Source organism: Lipotes vexillifer, unplaced genomic scaffold, assembly GCF_000442215.2.
Source record: "Lipotes vexillifer unplaced genomic scaffold, Lipotes_vexillifer_v1.1 scaffold4, whole genome shotgun sequence".
In the NCBI taxonomy this organism is placed as follows: domain Eukaryota; kingdom Metazoa; phylum Chordata; class Mammalia; order Artiodactyla; family Lipotidae; genus Lipotes; species Lipotes vexillifer.
Genome location: NW_006785876.1, coordinates 4,659,036 through 4,671,711, shown reverse-complemented (window position 1 = coordinate 4,671,711; position 12,676 = coordinate 4,659,036). Strand labels below are relative to the sequence as shown.

General features: G+C 49.3%; 1 protein-coding gene across 1 annotated transcript in view; it reads right to left on the bottom strand.

The window, feature by feature from the left end:
* Positions 1-11,046: 11,046 nt before the first annotated feature.
* CUL9 (cullin 9) overlaps positions 11,047-12,676 on the bottom strand; it is a 38,448-nt gene continuing 36,818 nt past the window's right edge. The window contains exons 40-41 of the mRNA XM_007458255.1: positions 11,329-11,402; positions 11,047-11,248 (exon numbers count right to left, since the gene is read on the bottom strand). Of these exons, the coding sequence (XP_007458317.1) occupies positions 11,047-11,248; positions 11,329-11,402 (276 nt within the window). The remainder of the gene's footprint in view (positions 11,249-11,328; positions 11,403-12,676) is intronic.

Below are 12,676 nucleotides of genomic sequence, written 5' to 3'. Positions count from 1 at the left end.
TATATATATATATATATATATATATATATATATATGCAATGGAATATTATTCAGCCATAAAGAAAGGAAATCCAGCCAGTCACAACAACATGGATGGACCCTGAGGGCATTAACCTAAGTGAAATAAGTCAGACAGAAAAACACATATACTATATCATATCACTTATATGTGAAATCTGAAAAAAAATGACCTCATAGATACAGAGAACAGACTGATAGTTGCCAGAAGTGGAGTGTGGAGCTAGGTGAAATAGGTTGACGTGGTCAAAAAGTACAGACTTCCAGTAATAAGATAATAAAGTCCTGGGGATGGTGACAGTAGTTAACAATACTGTATTGTATATTTGAGAGTTGCTAAGAGAGTAGATCTTAAAGTTCTCAACACAAGAAAACAATCTGTGACTATGTGTGGTGATGGATGTTAACTAAACTTATTGTGGTGATCATTTCAAGATACATACATGTATCATATTATTATATTGTATACCTGAAACTAATATGATGCTATATGTCAATTATATCTCAAACTTTAAAAAATCCACATAGGAGAAAGCATGACAAACAAACAAAAAGAAGCGAGGAAAAAGCATAGTAAATATAAAGGATGAAACAGGATATAGGAAAAACTTCCAAACATATAAGTAATCACAATAAATATAAATTGACGAAGTTCACTGATTAATAGAACATCGGCTTTTTTAAAATGCAGATATAAGCTGCTTACTAAAGACACACTTGGAATACAGAAAGGCTGAAACAAAAGGTGTAAAGTCCAAAAGAATTTATTAGGAAAAAATGTGGGTCACTTCATAAGGACAAAATGCATACCACCAAGAATATATAACAATTCTGAACTTGTACTCACCTACTAGTCTCAGAATACAAAGTAAAAATAGTTAAAATTACAAGAAAAAAAAATTTTAATCCACTGTCAAAGGGAGATTTTAACAAAATTACCTCAGTAATTGATAAATCAAATAAGCAAAAAAAAATTGTAAGGATATAGAAGATTTGAAAATAAAACTATAACTAACGGGCTTCCCTGGTGGCGCAGTGGTTGAGAGCCCGCCTGCCGATGCAGGGTACGTGGGTTCATGCCCCGGTCCGGGAAGATCCCACATGCTGCAGAGCGGCTGGGCTCTGTGAGCCATGGCCGCTGAGCCTGCGCGTCCGGAGCCTGTGCTCTGCAACGGGAGAGGCCACGACAGTGAGAAGCCCGCGTACGGCAAAAAGCAAAACAAAACTATAACTAACAAGCATGATCTAAGGTATATGTGTGTATAGACTATCATATATATAAATAATATATTATCCACTATATTATATATTTAGGTATTAGGTTATTTTTATACATAGATATCAATACTATATACATACATATCTATTATATACACAGTAGTGTAATATATGTGTATTTATAATATTTATATTATAATATAATATATATGGGTCTGAAATAGATATAACAAAATTTTAAGATTTGATGAAACTGGGTAGTGGATACAAGGATATTTGATATACTATTCTTCATTCTTTTCTCATACTTGCTAAATTTTCTAATAAATTTTAAAATTCATAATTATTCACAAGAAAATACAAAACTGAGCACTAAGGCTGAGTCTCCTGTTTTGGCCTTTATAGATTCCCGACCCAAGAAAGACAAGGACTAGGACCCCAGATGTTCCCCACTTTCACAAAATTGTCCTCATAAATGACGTCACCAGCAAGAAAACAGCCTAGACGCTGGGATGGGGAGGAAATCAAACTAAGAATGTACCTGAGTAGGTGGGTATAGTATATATTAGGTATAGTATATATTGGGGCAGAAAATCTCAGCCCTGCTCTCTCTACAACATTCTGAGAAGGGAAAGTCACATTTGAAAAACAAAAAAACAAAATATAAGGGAGGGTAAATCTGCTCCCTGCCACTCCTTCGCTGGAAGTGATATTTGATCTGGGTGTTAATGGCTGGAGTGCAAGGATAAACCGGAAGGGATACCCCCCATGCTTGATTTCTACTTTCTTTGAATCTCTCCACTCATCGCACATCCCTGCATGACATTGATTTGATTTCTACTCTTGAGCTAACTCTGGCCCTTCTCCAAGCCAAACAGAGTCTCAAGTCTCAGACTCCTCTTCACTCCTTTTTTTTTTTAGTTCTTTGAGTGCCCACTGAGTGTCTCACACAAAACACATGCTTAAAAAAATGTATCCCCAAAGCTATATATTAAAAGAGATTTAAAAGGCCTATAAAACAATGAAGAAGTTTAAAGTATGTGACGAGGGATGCACATTGGGTGATAAAACCATAAAGAAACATAAGGAAGTTTATTTTTGTCCTTACCGTAAAAGTAAGGGCAGTGGTTACTTTTGGAGGGAATGAGGAGGCCGAGATTGGGACTGGGCACATGGGAGCTTCTGAGTGGGAGAAGCTCTATTTCTTGACATGCATGAGTGGTGGTTATAAGAGTATTTTATTATACTTCATTTGCCTTAAGGTGGCTTTCTGCTGGTGAGTTTGATTTTAATATTAAGACATTTTGATTGGTATATCCAATGAATGAATGAATGAATGGGTCTGGGCATTGAGCATCCATGGTTGCTAACATCAAACAAGAGAGACATCCAGACATTCTGTGCCCCGTGATGGGAGCACACACCACCAACTGTGACGTAGTCTAGCCCCAGATTGAACCTGAATCTGGTCACGCCTCTAGATCCAACTCCAATTTATAGCACAAAGGAACACTTTAAATGGCACTACAGGTATATCATCAGTCAACTCCAGACTGTAAGAACCTCTGCAGGACAGATGAGGGGAGGACAGAAGATATGCAAGGGGAACGTGTTGATTAAAATAGACTTAAAAGGCATGTCAGCCAATCACAATGTGTGGACTTGATGTGGCTCCTGATTTTATTTTTATTATTTATTTATTTATTTTTAATATTTGTTGTGTTTCTGTGAGTCCGGAATCAAGGTGTGTCTCTCATAGGTTGTAATCAAGTTATTTATTTATTTATTTATTTATTTGGCTGTGTTGGGTCTTCATTGCTGCGCGTGGGCATTCTCTAGTTGTGGAGAGCGGGGGTTTCTTTTTGTTGTGGTGCGTGAGCTTCTAGGTGTGGTGGCTTTTCTTGTTGCAGAGCACAGGGCCTAGAAGCGTGGGCTTCAGTAGTTGTGGCTCGCAGGCTCTAGAGCGCAGGTTCAGCATGTGTGGCGCATGGGCTTAGTTGCTCTGCGACATGTGGGATCTTCCCGGACCAGGGCTCAAACCCGTGTCCCCTGCAATGGCAGGCAGATTCTTAACCACTGCGCCACCAGGGAGGTCCCGTGGCTCCTGATTTTAAACAAATAAATTGTAAACAAACATTCATAACATTTATAACATAATTGGATATACCAATAAAAACAGACAATTCAAATTTGAACACTGATAAAATATTTGATGACAAGAAAATCTTACTAAATTTTTCAGCTCTGATAATAGTATTATCATTATATTTTATAAAGAAAAAAGAGTATCTTTTAGAGACACATTAAAATATTTACAGGGCTTCCCTGGTGGCGCAGTGGTTAAGAATCCGCCTGCCAATGCAGGGGACACGGGTTCGAGCCCTGGCCCGGGAAGATCCCACATGCTGCGGAGCAACTAAGCCCGTGCACCACAACTACTGAGCCTGAGCCTGTGCTGTAGAGCCCGTGAGCCACAACTACAGAGCCCATGTGCCACAACTACTGAAGCCTGCATGCCTAGAGCCTGTGCTCCGAAACAAGAGAAGCCACCGAGATGAGAAGCCTGCACACTGCAAGGAAGAGTAGCTCCTGCTCGCCGCAACTAGAGAAAAAAGCCTGCACGCAGCAACGAAGACCCAACGCAGAAAAAAAAAAAAAAAAAAATTTACGAATGAATTAATATGATCTTCAACTTGCTTTTTCTCACATAATTTCTTTTTAATTCATCTGTATTTGTTACAACTTTTAAAGGAGGATGTGACTTGAGCACTACATTTCCATTCACAAAACTTTCAGTTACTTTTCAAACAGCTTTACAACATGCCTACATAGGCTTATGATCTTGCTACTCTAAACAATACTTTTCTTTGGAAAACAAGCCCTATGTATGGATAGTGACTCCCATCAAGTTGGTTGAGTTTAACATACTAATTTCTAGAGGCCTGGCACATGCAGTTGATAACTACAGGGGATGGAAGTTTTAAAAAGTAGATCCCAGAAGATGAAAAGTTGCTTTAACTAATATTTTTCTTTTAAACATCAAGGTATATGCTTCAGAACATTTCAGTGACAAAAGATTTGGTCTACTAAAGAATCCGCTTGATAGCTATAGACACTTCAGACCACGAAGTTAACGTAGGTCACATACCCCTTACAACAAATGCAACTTCCAGCTGTTAGAATAAAATTCCATCTGTTAAAATGCCAACATGAAACTAGAAAAGAACTAGCTGTGCTCTAATGCCTAAAGTATCACAGTATCACACTTAGTAGAAAGAAATCTTATCTTCCCCTTAAGTAGTTGTCAAGCCATACAGATTTTTAAATGTAACAAAAAAAATACTTGAAAACATATTATCAGAGGGAATGAAGACAGTGTTGAACACGTAGCCAATTTGCATCACAATAGGACAGCGAGGAAGTTGAATATGCATGTAGGTGAAACAAGATCATAAATTGGTCATAAATTGATAATTGTTGAATCTCATTATATTGATATTACTTACTATTTTCAGTACTTTATTTTTGCCTTTTTAGAAACAGCGTTAGGGCTTCCCTGGTGGCGCAGTAGTTGGGAATCCGCCTGCCAATGCAAGGGACACGGGTTCGAGCCCTGATCCGGGAAGATCCCACATGCCGCGGAGCAACTAAGCCCATGCGCCACAACTACTGAGCCTGCGCTTTAGAGCCCGTGAGCCACTACTGAGCCCATGTGCCACAACTACGGAAGCCCGCACGCCTAGAGCCCGTGCTCCGCAACAAGAGAAGCCACCGCAATGAGAAGCCCATGCACCGCAATGAAGAGTAACCCCCACTCGCCACAACCAGAGAAAAGCCCACGTGCAGCAATGAAGACCCAACGCAGCCAAAAATAAAATATAAAATAAAATAAATTTATAAAAATAAATAAATTAATTAAAACAGCTTTATGAGGAATAACTTACATGTCAATAAAATTTGCCGTTTGTAAGTGTACAATTTAATATTTTGTAAATTTATAGAGTTGTGCAATCTTCACTACAGTCCAGTTTTCGAATATCTCCATCACCCCAAAAGATTTCCTTGGACCCTACCCTGCAGTCAGTTCCCACTCCCACCCCAGCCCTCCACTGCTCTGCTTTCTGTATCTCTAAATATGCCCTTTCTGGACATTTCACTTAAATACATTCATGCAAGAGATAGCCTTCTGCTGCTCCCTTTACTGTTATACAAGTTGGATATGCTGACCTGCCCACCACCGTTGCTCCCCCAACCCATCACTTAGTGCCCTGTCCCTCCGACTCAGGCCTCTCTGCATTGAGGCAAGGATCTGAGCTGCCAGCCGTGGCTGGCTCTGCATCCTCACCCAACTCAACTGTGGACACAGAACCAATCGCAGGGCTTTATATCGCATTTAGAGAAACAGACAAAATCTCTCTCTCCTCTGTCTCCTTCAGCCTGAGGTGGGGATGCTAGGCACATCAGAAGTGTGGGAGCTAAGGAGACGGAGGCCGGCTTATTTTCTTGAAGACACCGAGGCAGAAACAAGATGCTCTGTGTCTATATGTGCACGTGTGTTCCTCACCTGTGGCGAGAACCAGAGGACGGCATGACCGAGGGTAGGGAGAGTGAAGGAAGTTGCCCCTCAAGTCCTCTGGCACCTGAGGGCAGCCTCCTAAGTATGCACCTGTGGCTGTGTGTGTGAAGGTACTGAGAGCACTAGTGCACAGCTGTGCACACACGTTTGCCCCATGGTTCATGTATCTTCAGAGCTGGGCCCATCAGAGGACAGAGATAGCCTAAGATGTCTTTGCCTTCTCTTTGTGTCTTTGCATTTAAAAAAAATGGTTATTGTGTCTGCTCTGTCACCCCATGCTTTGGTATTTTGTAGTTAATCAGGAAGAATTCAGAAGAAACCTCCGATGATGCGCTTCTCTGGGGAATGGGATTGGGGTCTCAGGTCTCCCTTTCCACTGTGTACTCTCATTCCACTTGAAGTTTTTGTCCTATATTTGTGTAATTTTCAAAATAAAATGAGGGAGAAATCATTGTTATTACCAGTGAGCCATGGTGTGTTTGCCTGGCTCCCTGCAGGCTCTGCTTCTATTAGCTTAGTCTAGGGCTGAGCAGATTACAAAGTGCTATCAAATGCAGCTAGCTGCTCATTTAATCCACTCATTCATTCAACAAATATTTGATAAATGTTTCTTATGTGCCAGGCACAGTTTTAGAATCTAGGGATAGAAAAACAGAGAAAAATGCCTGCCCTTCTGGGGACTTACATTCTACTGAGTGTGGAAAGACATATAACAAAATTAATCAGTTATATGGTAATGAGAGGAGAAAAGACAAGGCACAGGAGGGTGATAGGGCTGGGAGGCTGCCATATTGAAGAGGGTGGTCAGGGAAGGTGACCCGAACAGACTTGGAGGAGGTAAGGGAGTGACCAGGGAGCTCTCTGGGAGAAAAGGGCTCCAGAGAACAGCAAATGCAAAGGATCGGAGGCAAGAGCATGTCCAGCTTGCTTGAGGAAGAGCCAGAAAGGCAACGTGGCTGCAGAACAGCCAGTGAGAGTAATGGAGCTGGGATGAGAGAGGTAAGAGGGTCACCAGATCCTGTGGGGCTGGTGGGCCACTGCAGGAGTTTTGGGTTTTACCCCAAGTGAGGTGGGAGCCATTGGAGGGTTTGGCTGAGGAGGATATGACCTAACGAATATGTTCACAGGGTTCCCCCACTGGAGACCAGACTGTGTAGCAGGGAAGTGAGGTGACCCTGATGATGCTGTTGAGAGAGGTGGTGGAGGTGTAAACACGCAGGACCTTATGAGGTCTTCCCGGGACAGACCCCTCTCCCATATCCTCTGCTTTAGCTGCTCTCTGAAGTACCTAGGTAACGGTATCTGCACATTTTCTGAGTTGCTTGGCAGGTGCTCAAACCACCACCAAATGGAAGAAATTAACTACCTGATGACCATGAGCTCGTAGCGCCCAGACCTAAGGCAATCTGAGGATTAATAATGTTCACCCCTGTGACACGGCCCCTTACCTCACCATCAACCAATCAGAGAATTGTGCTCGAGTTAATCTCCTACCCTGGGACTCCCCTGCCTCGCCTGGCCTTTAAAAATGCTTTCCTGGGCTTCCCTGGTGGCGCAGTGGTTGGGGGTCCGCCTGCCAATGCAGGGGACGCGGGTTCGTGCCCCGGTCTGGGAAGATCCCACATGCCGCGGAGCGGCTGGGACCGTGAGCCATGGCCGCTGAGCCTGCGCGTCCGGAGCCTGTGCTCCGCAATGGGAGAGGCCACAACAGTGAGAGGCCCGCGTACAGAAAAAAAAAAAAATGCTTTCCTGAACCCCAAAGGGGAGTTTGGGTGTTTTGAGCAGTCCTGTCCTGAACTTGCTTGGAGCCCTGCAGTAATCGCTGCCCTTTCCTTCACCACAACCAGGTGTCTGCAGAGAGGCTTTACGGGGGCGGGGGGCGACCCAAGGTTGGTTCCCCAACAGGTGGGCGTCACAGTCTGTATTTATTTGGAAAGGAGAAGCCACCCGTAGGGGTTTCCGATAGATTGGAGGTAGGGTTTGATGGAAAGAGAAGAGTCAAAACTGATTCCAAGCTTTGGAAGCTGAGGAGCTGGGAGGATGAAGTTGCCTTTGGCAGAGACGCGGTGGCCTGGGGGCGGCGGGGAGCAGAGTGTATAAGATCGGGAGGACCCCGCCTTCTGCCTGGACCAGTTAAAGAAGTCCGGGAGGCGGTGGATTCCCACACGTGGGTACGGTTGACGTCTCCATTTCACAAGTGCGGACACTCCTGCACCGGAGCCCCGCGGGCTGACCGGATCACTTACCGTAGGCGGGCGCCCCCTGGCGCGGGGAGGGAAGCCCCTCCTTGTACGTCGGCGGGAGCATCCCCGGCGGACGCGAGGACCGGGAGCTGTAGGGGCGGATCGTGTCGCGGCTGCGGCGCTTTGGGGCGGAGCTCACCGAGCACGTGGCGGCCGCCGATCAGGGCGCGGGCGGTAAGGCCGCCGGGGCGCGGGCGGCCGGGAGGGCGAGGGCAGGTCCGGCTCCTCGGCCCAGGCCCGCTCTCTTGCGGGGAAGCTCCCGGCAGGGCCCTCCCCTGCCCGATAAGGAAAGGCTGCCCGCGTGCGTCCGACCTGTGAGCCCACTCTCCGCATTCAGTTACTATCTTGACTTTTGGGTCTTTGGAAAACTTTGTCGGGCTCTTTCCGGAGGCGTTTGTAGAGAGGAGCAGAACGGGAGTGGGCCGGGCTGCTTCAGCGAGATGCCTCACCCGCTGGCATCTTCTCTCCCACCTAGCACTAAAGCTTTCCCTCCTGCCACCCCTCTTTGGGCCGAGGTATTAGCCCTCCCTCAGACCCGACAGACCCCAGCTCCCGCGACCACCGTCTCTCTCAGGTCCTCTGATCAGACTGTTACCAGTACGTGCTGCTCCTGCGGCGTGATTGGCCCGAAATCTGGCTGACTTTCTACTTTGGAAATGGTGCCAGAACTCGTGTACTTCTCAGAAAACCATAAGTGTTTTCCCCTTTCCCCACCAGGGGCAGATCCAGGATCTGAGGGACCCAATGCAATTCTGGGCAACCTCTTTAAAGAGACGAAATCACAAATCACAATTGCTGGGGCTTTTGGAAGGGCCTGTGCAAGCCAGGGACCCTGAAGCTTAAGTCTTACTGGTTTCGGGGTCTGTGCCCCCCTGCCTGGTGGCTCTCCAACTTTACTGTGCTCAACAATCATCTGCGGGAGCATGCTGAAAATGCAGGTTCTGGGATAAAGACTTAGAGTCTATTTTTAAGAAGTTCTCCAGTTATTCTGCTCTGATTTGAGGGGCTGTGAACCTCGTGCTCCTAGTGGATTTTAATCAAGCTGGAAAGCTGGGCTCCTTGCCCTGTGACCCCAGCGCCTCTCCTGCCTTCCTTGCCAACACCCCTACTGGTTACACTCTGCATTCCAGCACTGGTTCTCAAACTTACCTGGCTATGAGAATCACCTGGAGATCGGCCTGGGCTCATCGACACCTGGGTCTTTGTAGTTTGGTCAAGTTCTCGGGTGGTTCTCATACCCACCACCGTTTGAAAGCCTATGAAGCCCTAGTTTCCCTGCATGGGGCCAGCCTCTTGCTACTGCCTGCCTTTCCCCGACCTGGGATGCGATTCCTCCTTCTCTCCACCCCAATCACGGACCCACGATGAATTAGTCCTTCCTTCCCTTCATCTCATCTGTATCACTCCTCTGGCCCTAATCACACATCCCCCTGCACAGGAGTAAATTTTTCTTTCAGGCTGTTTCATTTCCTCACTCATTTTCATGGAATCTTAGTGTTGGGTGGGCCCTTGGAGGTCATCTCTTCTGTCTCCCCGCTTCCATGAGCAGGGTGGACCTGGGCGGGGGGGTCGACAGCAGAGGAGAGGAACTGAGGACCAGGGCGGGCCCTTGACCAGCTTTCCCTCAACCACAGGGGAAGAGGCTGCTGGGGGCGACAGGCTCATCCGTGAGCAGGACCTGGCCTGGCTGCAGCAGGCAGAGGGTGAGTGGCGCTCCCCCATGCCTGCAAACTCCCCTGGGGTCTTAGATCCCCTGGACACGCCTGGCCTCCCCACCTAGAAGGGACTTTCTAGAGCTCCCTCCCCACTACAGCCAGACTCTGTCATGTCTCCCTTACAAACCCAAGTGAGCCTTGGTCCCTCTTTCTTCCCAGCGGTTGTGTAGAAGTGGACCAGCCCGCTCTGGGTATAGGCCACAAGCTGGACCGGGCCATGGCCCGCAATAAACCAGTCCTGTGCCTGTTCCGCCCGCAGTCTGACCGAAGTGAGCACCCCCAGCCCTGGATGGCCGCCCCTGCCTCCCTCCCCAGCTCTCTGAGGACCCCACCCTCCACTCCTTCCTTGTGGGGGGGTCTGAGCACAGCGCCCACCCAAAAAGGGACAGGAAAGGGAGGGGAGGGGGGAGTGTGGGAGGCAGCCACCTTCACCTCCCTCCTCCTTCCCAGTGCTCTCAGCCACGATCCGGGGAGCAGCCGAAGGCTCGCAGGTCCAGGTGTGGGGCTACGAGGCGGCAGAGGCGGCAGCCACGCTGGATGCGTACTTTGCGGCGGATCCTCCTGAGCGGTGGCTGCTCCCCTGACCCAACCACTTGACTTCACCCCAGCTTATTAAATTCTCCTGACCCCAGACTTGCTCTAGTACCATTCCTACCCCTTAGCCCCAGTACCAGATTCATGGCATGTTTACAATTCTAACTTTCCGTCTGTGTGAGAGTGGGGTGGGGGCAGGTCCCCCATAATATCCTCTTAACACCCCACTTCACTTCAAGATGTAGAGACCCTTTAAAGATCCACAGGCCCCCCCTAACGCCCTCAAGCTCCCCCCAGGAACACTCAGGAGTGTGGAGGAAGCTGATCGATCGTGGGAGTGGCCATTCCTCTCTGTCTCTGATGCAGGGCTGGGTCTGGGGCAAGTGGGCCAGCCTGTACCTGGCCCTGTTATCACATGGACCTTTATTTCCCTTTATCGGTGTAAGTCACACAGGTCCGCCGTGGGCTTTCTCTGAGGATGGAAGTCTGGACGCCTAAAGAAAACAGTAGAGGAGGAGGAGGGCTGGGTGTGTGCGATGGAGGGGAAGCTGAAGCGGCCCACTGAGGAAGCTGTCCGGTCTGCTTCCAGAGAAGTATATGAAAAAAAGAAGTTTATTCAGTGAACAGAAGACAGTGCCACAGACACTGGTAACCGCCTACCCTCACGACAGGGGGAAGGGTGCACTCCTGAGCCCGTGGCCCCAGGACTCTGGTGGCTCCAGTGCTCCCTGCATCCTACCCCTCAATCGTAGCCCTCGTCGTCTTCCTCCTCGTCGCCAAAGAAGAAAGTCTCTCGGTCCAGGTTCTCAGACTCCTCGTCATAGGAGAAGCTGTCATTGTCCAGCTCCTCTTCAAACTCATCCTGCTGCCACTCAGGCACATCATCCTCGTCGTCGTCGTCGTCCTCCTCCTCCTCCACCTGCAGCCCCGAGGAGCCCTGGGGCCTGGGAGAGCGCCACGCTCAGCCCCAGAGGAAGCCTAGCGCCTCCCATGCCCCCTCCGTGGCTCTGCCCCCTCCACTCACTGACTGCCAGGCACGTTGGATCCTTTCGCCTCCCGGGCCTCTGATGATGGGCTCTGGAGACCAACCCGGAAATCCTGGAAAGGAGACGGGAGGATGCGGGGAGCAGGAGAGTAGAGGACACAGGGCCTCTGTGCCCAGCCTCACTTCACCCAGCGTCCTCTGAGGGCCGAGGGCGGCCCGGCCCCTGCCAGGAATGCCCCCCGCTCAGCACCGCCCTCCACAAGCCACTGCCTCTGTGTAACGTGACTCAGAGGTGGTCTCCAGGGACCCAGGATACTGCGGTGAGGCACCACCCCCACTTCCCATGTATGTTCACACCTTTTCTGCCCAAGTTACTACCAGTCCGTAAGCTCCCTGAGGGTGGGATTCCTAGTTTAGACTCGACATCAGAGTATTAGAGCCAGAAAGAACCTCAGATCCCCTATTCTGGTGGATGCCAGTCCTTTGCCCCCAGTCCTAGGATTCTAAATCCACATCTGCGAAGAATCTTTTGAAGAATCTCCCCAGGTGATTCTGGGGAGCAAGCAACTGGCCAAATACCCTTGATCTGGGATAACCAACTCCATTTTCCAGGAAATGCCAGGTGGCTAAGGGGCAGGCCTGGGAGCTGGGATGCACGCCAGGTCCATTTGCCCTTGACGCCTTTCCTTCAGGATCCCCCAGGGCGGCCGGGCCGGGTGGGCGGCTACCTGGGTGGAATGCTGCAGGATGGCCAGCAGCCGCTCCTGGATCCGCCGCAGCAGCTCCAGGCCCGTGCTGAGGTGCTCCGCCCGCAGGAGGCGCAGCGAGGAGCCCAGGTCTCTGCAGCGCAGCAGGGTCTCTTCTGCAGAGGGGGCAGGGCACGGGGGCTCCCTCTCTTCTTCCCGTCCTTCCACAGATGCATACTGGACGCCCACTATGTGCCACCCACATCTACCGGGGCCTAGCGCCTAGAGGTGGGGACAGGTCGTAACCAAAGCAAAGGTTGGGTGAAGGGCTGTGTACTGTGTACCTGAGGACTGGAACTTTGTAACGGTGATAAGGCTATGAAGGACAGGAAGGGGACAGAGTGAAGGTGGGCAGCTGGCTCTGGTCACCCACCCGTTTGTGTGTCGGGGGTGGGTGCTGGGGGAGAGGGGGCAGGAGAGAGCACTGAGTGGGCAGGGCGCTCACCCAGGAGGATCTGCAGGGCGTTGGTGTGCAGCTCCAGGGCCTCGGTCTGCTGCTCCACCACGTCCACGTGCTCCGTGTCCTGGCTGTAGAAGCTGTACACGCAGGCGTAGGCCAGCACCTGCGGAGCCCAGGCGCCGACCCCGCTAAGGCCGCCTCACACCAGCTTCTTCCTCCCTCCCTCCCTCCCCCCCCAGCC